At 46.2% G+C, this 17,473-nt stretch overlaps 1 protein-coding gene across 1 annotated transcript; it reads left to right on the forward strand.

Annotated features, from left to right (window-relative positions):
• The first annotated feature begins 83 nt into the window (after positions 1–83).
• On the forward strand, positions 84–17,018 carry LOC102899189 (butyrophilin-like protein 1). The gene is made up of 10 exons (XM_045057323.1): positions 84–2,457; positions 3,309–3,437; positions 5,825–6,172; positions 10,768–11,049; positions 11,165–11,365; positions 11,605–11,625; positions 11,718–11,744; positions 12,754–12,780; positions 15,209–15,235; positions 15,657–17,018. The coding sequence occupies exons 2-10, from the start codon at positions 3,353–3,355 to the stop codon at positions 16,319–16,321; spliced, it is 1,683 nt and encodes a 560-aa protein (XP_044913258.1). The 5' UTR covers positions 84–2,457; positions 3,309–3,352; the 3' UTR covers positions 16,322–17,018.
• The last annotated feature ends 455 nt before the right edge of the window (positions 17,019–17,473 follow it).

Here is a 17,473-nt window from a genome sequence, read left to right on the forward strand (position 1 = left end):
TGAGATGGTGACCTGAGCCAAAATCAAGAGTCAAATGCTTAATGGACTGAGTCACCCAGCCTCCCCTCATTTGTTATTTTTCTGTTAAGGTACATTTTCCCAATAGTCCCAAGTCTAAGTGGATATTGGCAGAATAGACCTTTGCGGATGACAACCTGGGATGTGTTCAGATATATCCAGAGGTCTTGGATTTGTGCAGAGTTTTCATATCTCAGACCAGACATCTAGGCAGAAAACTATCAAGCCCATGCACCATGAGCCAGTCAGGCCTTATTTCATGAAAACAAATCCAGTGAATTATTCAGAACAATCAAGAGTGAATGCAGGCTGGGTGAGGCTTTGCTGGGTGTGTGGTTGCAAAACTCTGAGAGATTTGGTTTCCTCTCGTGTAGAATGAAGATAAATGACAACAACCTGGCAGAAATGTGACCAGGGAAGCTGTAGCCCAAGCTAGTGTCTTAACACCAGTCACTTAACTCATGAACACCCGAGCACTGGGCAGGCTTGAGGGAGTAAGCAAAGGTGGTTGAATCTGAGTTTCTAGCCTGGGGATGTTTCGGTGAAGCGTATATATTTGGGGCAGGAAGAAAAAAGGAGCAGGAAAGATGGTGGGGTTGTACCACCGAGGGGCTGGGCTGACTTGTTTAGGTCAGAGTTAACCGTCTTTGTGTTTCTCAGTGGAATGAAATGTTTTCCAAATTTGGACAAAGCTGAGTAGCCAATGGGCTGCTGCAGTGAGTCCTCTGCAAATGAGCTCAAGCAAAGTTTATTGTTTACTGTGTCCTGGGCATGTGAGCAGGGCACACAGTGCCTCCCTTTGTGGATGCCACAGACATTCCACAGAAGAACCAACGTCAGAGCTGTGCTGGAGGACAGGGTGCCGGTAAAACTCCAACAAGCACGTATATGGGGCACGTATGGGGATGAGCAGGTGGGCGAGGTTTCCTTTGAGGAAGGTCACATTAGGCAAGACTGAGACGTTAAGGAGTTTGGGGGATGAGAGAGAGAGAGAGAGAGAGAGAGAGAGAGAGAGAGAGAGAATGAGAGAGCAAGATGATACAATGACTTGTGAGAAGGCCCGAGGCTTCGGAACGATGGAACTCACTGGAGGAACTCACTCAGGCCAGTGAGGGACAACTGGCAGAGTGTTGGAAAGAGGTCAGAGAGGAAGCTGTGCCCTGGGAATCACAGACAAGAGGTTTATAGGAGGATCCCTTGAACAGATAAGGCAGATCAGACTTGAGAGGATCATGACCTTGGAAGGAAAATGAACTTGAGGAGGTCAGGCTGGAGGTGGGCAGGGGACACTCATGGGGAAGCAGGGACACCCTGCTTGGGCCAGGGGGAGAAATGGGGGTGGCCAGGAACTAGGTACTGGCCACGGATATGGATTTGAGAAAAGTCTTGAACATTTCTGGTGCATTGGAGGTAGACTGGGTGGGAACATGGACTGTGTAGTGGAATGACCCTCCAGTTTCTGGCGGATGTAATTGAGTGAACCAAGGTGTCCTGCTGAGATGGGAACATACAGGTAGGGAGGGGCTGGAGGAAGCCCCAGTGCTCCAGGGTCTTCCTTCAGAGACCATAACATCCATCTTTCCTAGAGCACACTGCAGCCTGGCAGGGAGGGGACTGAATGGTGTATCCAGGCCATGCATACTTGTAAAATACTAACAAGCCACAGGGTGCTGTCCATTCAGCTTGGGCAGGGCCAGAGTCCTGGAACTGGTCCTGGAAGCTCCTGATGCCCAGTAGTAACCTCTCTGTTGCCACACCTATGTGGTCTCCGGGTGAAGAAAAGCAAAGCAGCTACACCAGGGGCTTTTCAAAGACTCTTGCCTGATGGTATTCACCAACTGTCATGAGTAGTCTCAGTAGTGAACAGCCATGCATAGGGCTAGGTATTAGTCTTGGCTGTGCCATACACACTCTCTGCTTATGGTTTAGAAGTTAGCCAAGCTGGAGAGTAGCAGTTGTTCATCAAACTATTGCTGAGTCTGTCCCTCTGTGTGACTCCCTGCAGGGTGGGTCAGTGGACCTGTACCTGCCCTGTTTCTGTGGCTCTGATCACGTTGCTTCCTTACTGATAACTGGGGTGCACCATCCAGAGGGCAGGGCAGAGTCTGCTGGGATTGTTTTTTGTAAGCTTTCACTTTCAAATGGTGCAGGAGTCAGAGAAGGGTGGATTCTCCTGTTTGGGAGTGCTTAGTGGGGGCCCAGGACCCTGTTTTGGCTCAGACTCCTGCAACCTGTTCAGGTTCTGCTTCCCCACTCATCTGGGAACCACCTGCCTCTCAGGCAAGAAGACCCTATGGCACCCAACGTTGGAATTGAAAGCAGGGTTTGGGGCTCAGAGCAGCTAACTGCAAGTGCAATCTCTGAGAGCAGATTTGGGGTCTGCTGAGATCTCACACTACTGAGTTAGAGACATTCCAGAAGTCTCAGCTTTCTACACAGGTAAGTTGGTTCTGAAGACGCTTTTTGCCAATAAAAGGAAAGGTGGGAGCAGCTGGCTTTGAGAAAGTGGCTGAGATTGTGGTGAGGGTGGTGGTGCTGGGTAATAATGAGGCTCTGAGAAGACCCAGGACAAATACAGTGATGCCTGCACTTCATTCACTTACTGACATTTGTGTAGCACTACATCCTTGTATCTTGGGGTGAGATCCCGTTACTATCCCCATTTGACATTGAGGAAGCTGGGGCAGAAAAGGTCAAGAAACTAGCCTAAGGTGGTTGCCTAGAGAGTGGCTGAATCTGGAGAAGTCAGTAGTCACCTCCAGCATCTGTTCTTCTCAGTACTATTTGCTGCCGGACCCCCACTCCACCCAGCAGTAGGTGGTTTGAAGCTCTTTTTTGTCTGACCAGGACACATTTTATCATTTCTGTGCTCTCTCTCTCCTGGGATCCTCTTATTTATTTATTTTTTTTAAGTAGGCTTCACACACTGTGCCAACGTGGGGCTTGAACTCATGACTTGAGATCAAGACCTGAGCTGGAATTAAGGGTCAGCTATTTAACCGACTAAGCTACCCAGGCAGCCCCCTCCTGGATTCCTTTCTCTTGGGTCAGAAAGTCCTCAGAGATATAGAGGATGAGGGTCAACTTTTCATGGGGAATTGATGGAGCCCTCTGTTGGGAGTAAGGCCAGTTGCTTTGTCCTGAGCATCCTTTGTCCTGGGGCCCCCAGCCCCATCAGCATAATGACTAGTAGCAAAAACTCTTCTTGTTCTGGGGATTATTATCAGCCTTGAGCCCTTCTGTCTGTTCTGAGGCCCAGAGCTGTGGGTTGGCTCTCCTCATCTCTGTAGGTGTTCTCCTGCCTCCTGCTGTGTGTCTCCCCAGCCCTGAGGAAATGGAGGATTGCCGCAGAGGCTCTTTGCTCTCCCGTCTCACCTCCCTGCTTCTCTTCTTCCAGTTGCCTGCTGGGGGGTCTGCAGGTAAGTGTGTCCCCATCCCCCTTCCTGCATCTCCCTTGGGTGGGCAAGAGCCTCTGGGAGCCCTGCTGTGTCTCCATCAGGACAGATGGTTCTTGGTGGAGGCCCTGGCTGTTGGATAGTTCTGGTGGTCCCCCAACCACTAGGTATAATTAAATATTTAAGAAGAGTCCCAGAACCAAATGCCACATGGTGCAGCCACTCTAGAAGACAGTATGGAGGTTCCTCAAAACATTAACAATAAAACCGCCCTACAACTCAGCAATTGCACTACTAGGTATTTATCCAAAGGAAACCAATGTACTGATTAAAAGGGGCACACACACCCCAATGTTTATAACAGCACTATCAACAATAGCCAAAGTATTGGAAAGAGCCCAAATGTCCATTGACTGATTAATAGATAAATAAGAAACAGTATAGATGTACAATGGAATACTACTCGGTGAGCAAAAAGAATGATATCTTGCCATTTGCAACAATGTGGATGGAACTTGAGGGTGTTATGCTAAGTGAGATGAGTCCGAGAGAGACAAATACCATATGATTTCACTCATCTGTAGAATTTAAGAAACAAAACAGCAGAGGGGAATGCAAAGTAAGATAAAAACAGAGAGGGAGGCAAACCATTAGAGACTCTTAAGTACAGAGAACAAACTGAGGACTGCTAGAGGAGAGGTGGGTAGGGGATGGGCTAAATGTGTGATGGGCATTAAGGAGGGCACTTGTTGGGATGAGCACTGGGTGTCATATGCAAGTGATGAATCACTGGGTCCTACTCTTGAAACCAATACTACACTGTATGTTAACTAATTTGAATGTAAATAAATACAGTAAAAAAAAAAGGAAGAGTCCCAGGACCATAAAATAAGGGAAGGGGACCAAGACAGTTGTCCAAAGAGGAGTTTATGTCTTACAAAGTAAAAAAAAATGTGAATTTCACTATGAAAAGTGTGAAAATAAATTTCTTTTATTTTTTATTTGCTGGCTCTATTGGTATCTAAGTAGTTATTCGGTTATTAATTCATTACATTCCATAAATATTTACAGGGTATGAAGTTTGTGTAAGGTGCTGATCTATGTACACACCAGAGTCCCTGTCTCCACAGAGCTTACATTCTGGCAGGAGACAGCGAGTACTAACTACCTCAACTCCATGGAATCTATGTCTGTTAGAGGAGTGGACAGTATGGGAGAAGGAAGTAGAGCAGGGTGGGCAGTCAGTGGTGCAGGAGGGTGTGTGGGCGGGCAGCAGTGCTCCATAAGGTGGTCGGTGTAGGCAGTGAGATGGGAATGAAGATGTGGAGTACCATCCTGTCCGGATCCCCATGGAAAGAGGGTTTCCAGAGTGGGGAGCAGCCAGAGCAAAGCAGGCAGTGTGCCTGGGTGTTGAAGGAGCAGAGGAGGCACGTGTTGGGTGGAACAGAGTGAGCAAGAAAGAGAAACAAGAGTTGGATGTGAGAGAGCACTGAGGGATCATCCTTATTGGGCTTGCAGGTCACTTCGGGAACCAGAGAGGCATTGGAGGGCTTGGATAGAGAGGGGACCTGGTTTTACTTGCAGGTTAAAAGGGTCACACAAATGGGGCCGGGAAGAGGATAGTCCCAGGGAGACTAGTCACTGTCATTCCTCAGGTGAGACGGATAGTGACTCAGCCAAAGTTGAGTAGCACAGGAGATGAGAAGTCACTCTTTGGCGATCCAACAGGGTTCTTTCTGCAGAAGTGTCATGTCGTGACGTGTCCACCAGGTCTCAGAAGACCAAGGCCTGTGAAACGTGGTGGTGATTTGGGTGCTTGTGTGATGGAGTGAGGGCAGGTTTTAATGGAAATAACTGTGGGCTCTAGTTTTTAATGCACATGTAATTCAGCAGAGGAGAAACACATGGGCAGAAATAATAAACTTCAGTCAGTTTTCAGTCCTGTTCTAAGAGGAGCCAAGCTGGAGCTGTGATTGCAGAGTATGGTCCCTGGAACATCAGTCTCAGCATCCCTGGGAACCCCTTAGAAATGTGCATCGTTGGATCCACCCCAGATGTACTGAGCCAGAAGCTCTGGGGGTGGAGCCCAGCTGTCAGTGTTTTACAAGCCTTCCTGGTGATTGTAATGCTTGTGGAAGGTTAGAACCCCTGAGTTAGAGAGTCCTTCATGGAGGGCTGGAAACTGGGAACACAGGCTGCTGAGGGAGTCTCTTTGATATCATTTCCGGGTTTCAAAGGTGTGGTAAGATGATCTTGTGCCAATTCAGAGTGGTCACAGCTCAGTCTATCAGGTCAGAGCCTCCCACCTGCTACTCACCCCTGCCTGCCTGGGCCCCCCACCTGACAGTATGTGTTCCATGCCTCCCTACCTGTGTCTCTCCACTTTCTCACTCCTGTGTCTGTGTCCACAGAGGAGTTTGTGGTGATTGGCCCCTCGGACCCCATTGTGGCAGTGCTGGGTGGGAACGTCACGCTGCCCTGTCATGTGTCCCCAGCCATGGATGTGGATAACATGGAGCTGCGGTGGTTCCGCTCCAAGTTCTCAGAGGCAGTGTTCATCTATGAAAACCAGCAGGAACAGAAAGAAGAGCAGCTGGCTCAGTACACAGGGCGGACCTCGCTGGTGAAGGACTTCCTCAGCCAGGGGGAGGCCACTGTGCGTATCCACAAGGTCCAGGCTTCCGACAATGGGCTGTATACCTGCTTCTTCAGAAAGGGAAGTTTCTATGAAAAGGCCAGTTTGGAGCTGAAGGTGGCAGGTGAGTGGTTGATCTATATTTAGTGTTCTGAGTGTTGGAGTGGGGAGGGACCTCAGGGGCCAAGTGAATCAGTCCCCTCATTTTAGAGACGAGGAAAGGAGTGATTTTCACTTATTGCTTAGTTTAATAGGAATTCTTATAATTCTTTTTTTTATTTTTAATGTTCATTTATTTATTTATTATATAATTTATTGTCTAATTGGTTTCCACACAACACCCAGTGCTCATCCCAACAGGTGCCCTCCTCAATGCCCATCACTCACTTAATTCTTTTTTTTGTTGTTAGAAAAATCATCAGTTTATTTCTTTTTTTTAACGTTTATTTATTTTTGAGAGAGACAGAGACAGAATGCGAGTGAGTTGGGTCAGAGAGAGAGGGAGACACAGAATCTGAAGCAGGCTCCAGGCTCTGAGCTGTCAGCAAAGAGCCCGACACGGGGCTCGAACTCACGAGCTGCGAGATCATGACATGAGCTGAAGTTGGACGCTGAACCGACTGAGCCACCCAGGTGCCCCAAACATCAGTTTATCTTTAAGTTTTCTTTCCTAAAAGAAAGTAATATGACTCGAGTATAAAATCACATTTTTGTTAAATTGATGAAAAGTAAATCAGAAATATTTCTTTTCATGTACAACTCTGTCATCAATGCATGCAAGTTCTTGAGTACATTCTTTTAAAATTTTTCCTATGAGGACTGGCTAATTATCTGTTACTCAACACCCCTTGCCCCCATTTTTGCATTAATTTGTCTGTCCTAACAATAAACCAGTATCTTTTTTTTCCCACACCTGTACTTTATTTATTTATTTAATTTATTTAATTTTTAATTTTTAATTTAATTTAATTTTATTTTTTTTAAAATTTTTTAAAGTTTATTTATCTTTGAGACAGAGAGAGACAGAGCATGAACAGGGGAGGGGCAGAGGGAGAGGGAGACACAGAATCCGAAACAGGCTCCAGGCTCTGAGCGGTCAGCCCAGAGCCCGACGCGGGGCTCGAACTCACGGACCGTGAGATCATGACCTGAGCCGAAGTCGGCCGCCCAACCGACCAAACCACCCAGGCGCCCCTTAATTTTTTATTTTTTTAACATTTACATCCAAATTAGTTAGCATATAGTACAATAATGATTTCAGGAGTAGATTCTTTAGTGCCCCTTACCCATTTAGCCCACTCCCCTCCTTCAACCCTTCCAGTAACCCTCAGTTTGTTCTCCATATTTATGAGTCTCTTCTGTTTTGTCCCCCTCCCTGTTTTTATATTATTTTTGTTTCCTTTCCTTTATGTTCATCTGTTTTGTCTCTTAAAATCCTCATACGAGTGAAATGATATGATTTTTGTCTTTCTCTGACTGACTAATTTCACTTAGCATAATACCCTCTAGTTCCATCCACGTACTTGCAGATGGCAAGATTTCATTCTTTTTGATTGCCGAGTAATACTCCATTGTATATATATACCACCTCTTCTTTATCCATTCATCCATCGATGGACAGTTGGGCTCTTTCCATACTTTGGCTAATGTTGATAGTGCTGCTATAAACATGGGGGTGCATGTGTCCCTTCAAAACAGCATACCTGTACCCTTGGATAAATGCCTAGTAGTTCAATGGCTGGGTCATAAGGTACTTCTTTTGTAGTTTTTTTGAGGAAGCTTCATAGTGTTTTCCAGAGTGGCTGCACCAGCTTGCATTCCCAACCCACTTAATTCTTTATACCCTTTTAAGATATATAGAATCCCTACTAAGTGCCAGGTCCCCTCTGGGCACCTGAATACATCAGTGAGCCAAATAGAGATCCCTGTCCTGCAGAGTTTATGTTAAAGACAGTAAATAGACAGACAGATGGGTTATAGAGGATGTTAGATGGTGGTGAGTAGAGACTTAGCTAAGTGGGTATCTGGGGGTGAGAGTTCCAAGCAGAGGAATACTCATGTGAAACAACCAAGGTTGGAGTGTGGCTGGTGTGTCTCGGCAGACAAGGAAGCCATGTGGTTGGTGAGACAGGTGGATGGGAGGTTGGTGAGAAGTGACAATCCTAGTCCACGGGCAGAGAGAAGGGATTGATCTTGAACAGTGCATGAGGAGTACACACTTGAGCAGGTACTTGAGTCAATCCAGAAAGTGTTCCAAAGAACCCTGGTGGATGATGAAGGGCACAGAGAGCATGGTGATTGTGGTTACGAGCAGTTCAACAGTTAACCAAATAGTCCTGGGGCTGGAGTGGCCCGGGTGGGAGAACTTGGGAAGAAGACGTTAGGGGCAATGCCAGACCATAGAAGGCTTTGTGTGGTGTATTACAGAGTTGGGAGGAAGAGCTGAAGAAATTTTAAACAGAGCAGTGAAGGGAGGTGTTTTTGGGAGGAAGTTTGCCTTGACAGCTGTGAGAGAGGGTACATAGAAGGTGAGCAAGACTGGAGAAAGACATGTAGTTACAGGGTGGGGAGGATGGTTCCCTGAATTGATGTCAGAGCAGTGGGGTGGGAGAAGAGAAGGGGTTCCAGTGTCAGAGATGTTTGGAAAGTAGACCCAACTGAGTGGGTGGATTTGGGGACACAAAGAGTTTGGGGGTTGGAGAGAAGGGACTGGAGACTCCCAAGGTTTTTTTTTTTTTTTTAATTGTTGTTTGTTTGCGTGTTTTTGGCATTTGTTGTTTAGTAGTAGTATTTAGAAGTATTGCTATTTTGTGTTAGTTGTTGATTGCTGTCATAATGCTGTGCAACATAGACAGAAATCTCAGTTGCACATAGTAACAACCATTTATTTACTGTTGAGCATTAGGGGAGTTCAGCTCACCTGAGCTGTATTTGACAAATCTTAATGGTGCTTACTCATACATCTTAAGTGTAGGGGAAATATAATTAAAGACAAAGTCTCCGAATCCAGAAATCGTCTTCACAAAGGTAGTAGGGAAAGAAAACATTTTTATTATGTTTATTATTATTATGTTATTAGCATTAACCAGTAAGTGATGTGCATCCCAGAGAATCTACCAAGGGGTTTCAAAGACAGAAAGAATCTCACCTTTTTATAGCCATGCAGACGCAACTTGTTACATACATGTTCTCTGGATAGACACTTACTAGCCCTCAAGTAAATGGACTTGACAGTATCATTTGTCATGGGCAGTGCACCCTAAATGTACTTGGTAATTGTGGTGACCATCTATGTTAGCTGATTGGCTTTATCCCAAGGAAAACAAATTCTCCAATCTTAAAAGAAAAAAAGGTTTTTTAAATTCCAGTGTAGTTAGCATGTAGTTTTATATAGTGGCTCAATATAGTGCAATATAGTGGTTCAACACTTCCTCCTGTTACTCGGTAGAGATTTCAACAGAAACTTGTCAGGCCAGGAGGGAGTGGCATGATACATTCAGAGTAACTGAAAGGAAAAAACCTGCAGCAAGGCTGTCATTCAGAATGGAAGGAAAGATGAAGAGTTTTCCAGACAAATAAATGTTAAAATAGTTTGTTTTTACAACTTCTCCCATCTTTATGACAGGAAGTGGTTTTGCGCTTGTCCCTGGTCCCCAGTGAGGTTAGGCTCCTACACTCCCCCAGTAACTGGGAGAGAGGGGTGCTGTCCACCTTGGTGTTAACAGTTCAGAAAGAGGGCTTGAGGTCTTGAGAAACACAACCTGGATCACAACCCTGACAAAAGGCCTATGTAGTTTTCGCAAAGGACGTGTATACATTTCAAAGAGGAGAGAAAGCCCCCACAATCACAAATTTCCTCAAGTAAATGGCATAAGAAAAGGATGGGAAGGGACCTTACTTTCAACAGGGACAAGAAGCCTCTGCCTTTTAATATATTTTGTCCTGACAGTCGACCTTGACTAGGTTTACTCACACGGGTGAAGTTCATTGGGCTGTTGGCTGATCTAGGACAGCTTTGGCTGGAAGGACTGCTCTAGCCCAAGCATGTCCTTCCTGTGGCAGAGGGCAAGGCAATGGCACAAGTACTTTCCAACTCTGCTGGAGTCACATTCCCTGACCTCTCAGTGGCCCAGATAAGTCCCATGATGGAACCCGGAAGCAGAGTGTGAAGGCATTAAAAATATGTGGCAGAAGGTGAGCTGGATGTGAAACAGGCTTAAGGATTGGGAATATTTTCATCATCAGCCTATCACAGAGAAGCCAAATATGAATCAGTTCAGGGTTTGAGTTTGAAGCATCTGTGAGGAATCCTGGCAGAGCTAACATGTGGATATTAGCGGGGGGAGCTCAGGAAGTAGGTAGGGTTGTCAAGGATGGAAATGATTTACCACAGGGTACTGAGTGTGCTAGCGGATGCCCTGGAGAGTGTGTGAGGTGAGAAGAGCAGAGAAGGAAAGAACTTGGGACGAAATTCCTTTGTGTTACTCTGGGTGATGGACTTCCCAGCTTTATGGATGGGAGAAGAGCCCTGCCCTCTGCAGGTCCCCATGCTCCTTCCTTCTGTTCCCTGTGGCAGGACCCCTGCTCTAATCCTTGCAGGGACCACTCCCCAGGGAGCCCTGGAATGCAATGCTACACCAGAGTTGTGCAGAGGAAGGCTCTGCTGGCATCCCTGGATTCTGGAAGGCCTCCTTGTGCTCTCCAGCTTCTCTCTCACAGGTGTGGGCTCTGTCCCTCAAGTGCACATCACAGGGCCAGAGGAGGACGGGGTCCGAGTGGTGTGCACGGCCTCGGGATGGTTCCCAAAGCCCCAGATACAGTGGAGAGCTGCTAATGGGGAAAAGTTCCTGACATTCTCTGAGACCCATGCCCAAGACACTGAAGGGCTGTTCAGCGTGGAGTCTGCTCTGGTGGTGAGGGACAGCTCTTCAGGGAACATGACCTGCTCAGTCCTCAACCCCGTCCTGGACCAGAAGAAGGCGATGGCCATTTTCATCCCAGGTCAGCACTACTTCCCATTCCCAGCAGGGCCAGAGGGAGTGGCCTAGGGCTTCTGTGAGTGTTGGGCTGGGCTGCCCTGGTCTGTGCCGCTGATGGGGTCTCTGGCTGGCCGCAGAGCCCTTCTTCCCCCAGGCCTCTCCCTGGAAGCCAGCTTTCATAGTGAGCCTCGTGGTGCTGATGCTCTCACTCCTTGGGGCTGCCTATTACATCAAGACAGAACATACTGTAAAGAGGCAGGAGATGCAGGAATGGGAGAGACTGCACAGGGACAAGGAGGAGGCCCGGCAGACAAAGGAGGAGGCGTTGAAGGCCAGAGGTAAGGCAGCTCAGGAGCCAAGGCAGGCAAGTGTGGAAGGTGGTGCAGAGGACAGCTGACAGCAAGGGGCTTGGCTGGAAACAGGTAGCTGAGCATGTCCAGAGAGGACAGCTGGAGCTGTAGAGGCGGGTCTGGAGTTAGATCTTCAGGATACCAAGAAGTCCTTTTATGGGTTCTGTAGGTGCAGTCTTTCCTTTCTTAAGGATGGGAGTTCAGACTTATTTTTCACTCTCTTTCAGATGAACTCCAAGAAGATCTTGGTAAATTCTGTTCTTTCCCCAGAAGTTTCTGAGTTCCCTGTGTAGGAGACACTCTAGTTATTAGCTCACCAGTTTCCTGTGTTGTCTTTCAGGCAGGAGGAAATCTATTTACCTGGGTGGTGAGTGACTCTCCAGTTGTCTTTGGGTCTCCTGTCCTACCTAAGCTAAGGTGTCCCTTCTCCTTGTTTCAGGCACAGACATACGGACCCTTCCCTGGGGCAGAAGTGGAAGCTGGTTGGGGGCAGGACCCTGCTCCATGGACTTTCCCTATCTGGGGTGCTGTTTCCCACCCAGTGCTTGGGAACCTGGGGTGATGGTGATCCCTGGAGTCTGTCACGCATCTTGGGTTTATTCCAGTGCTCATCTTCCCACCATCTTGCTAACTTTTTAGCCTTCAGTGCAACTAGTTCTCATTCAAACTGGATGCTCTGAGATTTTGGTAAAGAAGCTGTGTAAATAAATGGGGTCATTAAGTTTAGGAGTGTGTCCCCTCCATATAACACCATCCAGGGAGAGTCTTTTCTCTCCAGTTCCTGGAGGTGCTGGTCACAAAGTGATGGGTAGAGGACTGGGCAGACCATGGGTGGGAATGTGGTGGGGTTAGCTGTCAGTGCTCCAGAACAGTGATGTGTTTTCTGAGAAAGTTTGGCCCTTTTTACCCCAGATCCCACCTAACGTCCCTGTCCTTAATTCATGTCCCCTTTTGTGTTCTTTCCCAAATATCTCTTTGCTGGAAAACATTGGATGTAATAATGATTTCTGTTTATAATTATGGAATAATTTGTATTTTATTCCCTAAAATATTTTCATAGAAGGAAGACTGAATGGAGATAGAATAAGAATATTTGAGGTTTTTAAGGCACAGGATACTAAATGGCTTTGCAAAAGGTCACACAGCTGCAGCAGGCTGGGGTGGAACTCAGCCTGCAATTCAGGCTTTCTGACCTGTGATCCAGGGAATTTCCTCCAATACCCTGCTGTCTGCACATTGCAGGAGGATATCTCCTCTCCAGCCTCCCTACTCCGTTTGGAGTGTCACCTGTAGTACAGAGAGGAGGCAAGGCCAGTAGATCAATGCTAAGCATTTTTGTTCTGGCTCATATTTCACTAGAGTGTGTCCCTTTTCAGGCTGGAGGAAGGCGCAGTTGTATGCAGGTGAGTAACTCAGTTTTCTGTGCCCTTACCCCTTCAGCCTCAACTCTTCCCCCTTCTCTGTCAGTGGACCCCATACCAGGACAGGGTGGGTGTCCCTGTTCTCCTTGTCATGTTTGTCATTTCCTTGTGAAGACTTCAGGGACTCTTCTGGGAAACACAGATCTGCCTCTATTCTGACATGTCTTCTACTGTAGGTCACTATTAGGATTAACAACTTCATGTGAACACACCTTGTTCAACTGATGCTTTTGCTGGTGCAGTGACAAAAGAGTGCTCATTTATAAGGACAGTTGGAACACAGTAATGGCATTGTAGACCAGAAATTGCTGTCTCTAGAAGATTTCAGATATCATTCTTGCTTGCTTACAATTCAGGTATTCCTAGGGGATCCTTGGTTGTAAATCCATTTTACCCTGAAATTCCTACATCTTGCGGATCTACTTTTGATTTTCCTGTTTGTGTGTGTTTGGTCTCCTGGAATGGTGGTCATCATTTGTTTCCTCATGCTCCTTGTCCAAGTTGGGTTTCTTCCTCTAAACTTCCCTGCTTGCTGTGAAAGTAATTGCTTTAAATTGCCTGTTCTGAATCTGAGATCCAGAGCTTCCAGGATATGTATGGACTCCTGGTGGTGGGTCTGAGAGCTACCTGCAATTATATACAAAATCTTATTTGTATGTTTGTGTAACAGAGGAAGAACTTAAAAAAATTTTTTTTGAAAGAACTTTAACTTATAATTGTTCACAACTATTATCTCCCTTTTAGGAGAATTGCATGTTTACCTGATGGGCTTGTTACTGGTTTGATTTATCAGGGCAATGTGTGAAGATATGATAGGAGAAAGTTAGAGGAGTGAAAATTGTTTACCAGAGAAAAGTTGGGAACAAATCAGGGAAAGAAAAGCAGTGAGGAAGAGAGGAGATGAGAAGGGAGTAGAAATCCTGTGATTCCTCTTGGATAGTTTTTGGTTAGCTCAGAGTGGTGGAAGAGAGACCACAAATCATAGTCACAGTGGTTTGAGTGTAAAGTACACAGAGGGTGTGCAAAGTTTTTGGGTGCACAAGAAGTAATAAAGAGAGATTTCTGAAAAGACTTACAGTATTTTGAGCAGTTTTGAAGTACTTTTCTGACTGAGTTTGCTTCTGATCATGAGATCAGTAGCAGTTGGGGCAGAAGTGTGGTGTGGGGGATCCTAAAGCAGTGAAAGATTATCCAGAACACCACTTAGCACCGGTGTGAGTTACGAATCTGGGTCCTTTGAACCTGTGTGGGGTGTGTATGTGTGTGTGTGTGCATGCGTGGGTGTTTGTCCCAGCTGTTTTGTTCATGATCATGGACATGGACTATGAGAGCAGAGAAGGGGGAGCCAGGGATGCAGGAGACCTGGGGCTAGATGTGTGAGGAAACCCCCTTAGAGAGTCTCACTGATTCCTGGGATTTATTTATTAAAAATAAGGATCAAATAGTCTTCCTTTAGCATTCCCCCTTCTCTGATGGATTGAAGTGCACGTGTTTTAATGTATACCTTGCATACCTTTTTATTTTGTAAGGACAGATACCATTACAGTAGAATCAATATTTGCATATTGATCAGCTCATAGCATGAGGTGAAGTAATATCTGATCTCATTGTATTTAAAAATTGAAAAATAATTTTTCAATGTCATGAATAAGGGGGCCTAGGACATGACCATATTTGGGTACCTACTACGTGGGGTTTCTCCTGGTGATTTTGATCTCTCTGAGCAGTTAAGGGGGGAAGCAGATGACTAGACCTGATATTTTTGATTTCCCCTTACACATAGGGATATTTTCCTCCCAATAACCCACAAAAAGGGGAAACAAGTTCATAGTGTCTGTCCTTTCCCTAGATGTATGTCTTTCCTGCTTGAACTTCTGTCTCTCCCTTCCTTGAAACCTCTCCATTGCCTTCTGACTAGGGACAATTTCTCTGATGCTGTGTCCTGAATTCTCCTCGCCCAGGGCTTGTAGTTGTCTTCCAAGTTCAGCTCTGCCAGGTTGTATGGTCTCTACCATGGCTTAGATTCAACCTCCAACTTCAGTTTAATCAATTCTTTAGAAATAAATGGAGGCCTCGGAATTTTTTATCTCCCCAATTCTTCTTTCAGGATAGATGTGTGGCTAAGGATTCTTGAGAAAGCATAATATGATGGTGAAATCTGGGTCTAGAGCTTTCTTTTCAGGTTGTTATCCATCCTCTCAGTGGTATTAAGTTTTATAGCTTGTCTTTCATGGGAAGGCTGTAGCATGATGGCTGTGTGTGTGTGTGTGTGTGTGTGTGTGTGTAAAGAAATAAATGCTTCAGTTGAATGTTTCCAAACGATTTTTCCAAAAGATATCGACACTGATATGTACAGTCTCCTCAAATCTCTGATTTGTTGTTACATTTGTGAAATATGGCTCTCTTGTAGATTGGCGGAAGGAGAAGTTCCAGGCCTGTGAGTTACTTCACATTCTTTCTGGGTACTCCTACTGCTGACCCATGGCTTCTGATGTCTCCTTTAGCTTGCTGTGGTGATACAAATGCTGGCACCATCAATGGTTGTGTAGTGGGATGGGGCAGTGAAAGTCACATAGCTGAGCTTAGTGGATGTGGCTGATATTGGATTCCAAATAGATATCCTTAAGTCCTTGAGTCCAGACTAGTCCTCAAGTTCCCTGTGACCCATCTAACCCTCAGATCAGCCTTATGCTTACTTCTCCTGCTTGGAGAGCTGTGTACTTGAGTCACAAGACTCTCATCTCAGGAGGCTTAGCCCTTCCCATATGCAACTAGGTGTCTGAGGGTGGTGGTGGTGGTTGTGTGCCCTTGTTATGGGGCAGGGGAAGGTCTTGCATGATTGGCAACTCTCTCTGCAGTGTCTGTCACTCTGGATCCAGCGTCTGCACATCCGCACCTTGCTGTCTCTGGTGGACAGACTAGTGTGACCTTGGAGGACACAACTGAGGACCCCGGAAGATCCTGTAGCATCTTGGGCCAGGAGGCCATCACATCAGGGCGCTGCTACTGGGAGGTGGAGATCAAGAATGGAAACAGAAGCGAGTGGGGTCTGGGGGTCTGTAGGGGAGATGTGGTGAGGAAAGGCTGGTACAGAGAGTTGCCAGAAGTGGGGTTCTGGGTTCTGGGGTGGTACGGAGGTAAATTATATGCCCTTATCCTCCCTGAGAGTCAGGAAATCTGTGATGAAGTTCCCCACAGGGTGGGTGTTTTCTTAGACCTCAAAGAAGGGGATGTCTCCTTCTATAACATGACTGATGGATCTCACCTTTTCTCCTTCCCTCTAACTTCCTCCACTGGGACTCTGTTTCCATACTTCATGATTCAGTCAGGAGATGTGTCCCTGACCATCTGCTCTGTGGTGGATGTGCCTACAGAGACCCCTGTGCCCCTTAAGAATCCTTCTTCTTCTTTGGAGGAACCTGTAAGCCTCTCAGGGGATGGGTTCAGCTCAGGCTCTGCTGTTGATGGTGCTCTCCCAGGGGCCGACTCTCCATTACTCTCCTATGGCCCTGAGGCTATGTGACCATAGGACCCCTACACTGTCCCAGACTCCTTATGGTGGCTCTTTCTGGAGCTTCACATTCCTTGAGACAAAAGCCTCTGAGGTCAGTCCTGGATGACCTGGTGTCTTGCACTCTTGCTCTGGATGCAGTCTCCTGGGGTATGGCTATGAAAACACTCAGTTCATGCCTTATGCTAAGGCAATAGAAGATAATAGTTGACTGAGCTGGTTTAGGGTAGGCTGACTTTAACTATTAGAAGTAGTGCTTCTTTTGGTAATGAAAATTATTTCATACAGTCTTTATTCTGCTTGGATATGAAGGAGATGAGGGCTGAATGACTCTGCAGAATTAAATGGTGTATATTTTATCCAACTTGAGTTGTGCAGATGAACGCAGAGGCTATGAGTAGGTCACCAGTTCTATTTTGGGAAATGTGCACTCTGACCAGAGACATTGGCCATCCAAAAATTTCTGGAGAAATGAATGGCTGATTGATGTTCAAGAGGAAAGCAGTCTAATATTCTACTGTATATACCTCCTATTCTGGAATGGTGGAAGCACACTTATCTTACCAACCTTAGGAAATATCTGTTATTCGTGAAATACCAGTGCTGTGTTAATTCAGGAATTAAGAAGAAGGGTCTGGTTCTTCCTGTGTGTCAACTCCAGTTGGAAAGAAGAGAACTTCTACCAGAATAAAGATATGAATGAGGAAGAGAATTTTCAGATGCTGGGTGAATTTCAGAAAGCTTTGACTATGAGCACAGTTTCCAGAATCTGTGTAGTGCCTCTCATTACTTCCAAGTCCAAAGGTGGAGTGCCTGAGTGGCTCAGTGGGTTAAGCGTCCAACTTCAGCTCAGGTCTCACAGTTCGTGGGTTCAAGCCACACATCAGGCTCTGTGCTGACAGCTCAGAGCCTGGAGCCTGCTTCAGATTCTGTGTCTCCCTCTCTCTGCCCCTCCCTGCTCATGCTCTGTCTCTCTCTCTCTCTCTCAAATATAAATAAACATTAAAAAAATGAGGGAGGGGAAGAGGATCTAATAGATATTTTTCCAAGAAGACATACAGATCACCAATAGACACATGAAAGGATGCTCGACCTCACTCAACATCAGGGAAATGCAAATCAAAACCACAATGAGATATTACTTGACCCCTGTCAGAATGGCTA

This window comes from Felis catus, chromosome B2 (genome assembly GCF_018350175.1).
Source record: "Felis catus isolate Fca126 chromosome B2, F.catus_Fca126_mat1.0, whole genome shotgun sequence".
NCBI lineage: Eukaryota > Metazoa > Chordata > Mammalia > Carnivora > Felidae > Felis > Felis catus.

Bases quoted from the DNA above. Each gene is read 5' to 3' on its own strand.
- LOC102899189 (XM_045057323.1), top strand. From the start codon at position 3,353: ATGGAGGATTGCCGCAGAGGCTCTTTGCTCTCCCGTCTCACCTCCCTG. The intron at 3,438-5,824 runs GTAAGTGTGTCC...CTGTGTCCACAG, and splicing joins GCCTGCTGGGGGGTCTGCAG to AGGAGTTTGTGGTGATTGGC. The intron at 6,173-10,767 runs GTGAGTGGTTGA...TCTCTCTCACAG, and splicing joins TTTGGAGCTGAAGGTGGCAG to GTGTGGGCTCTGTCCCTCAA.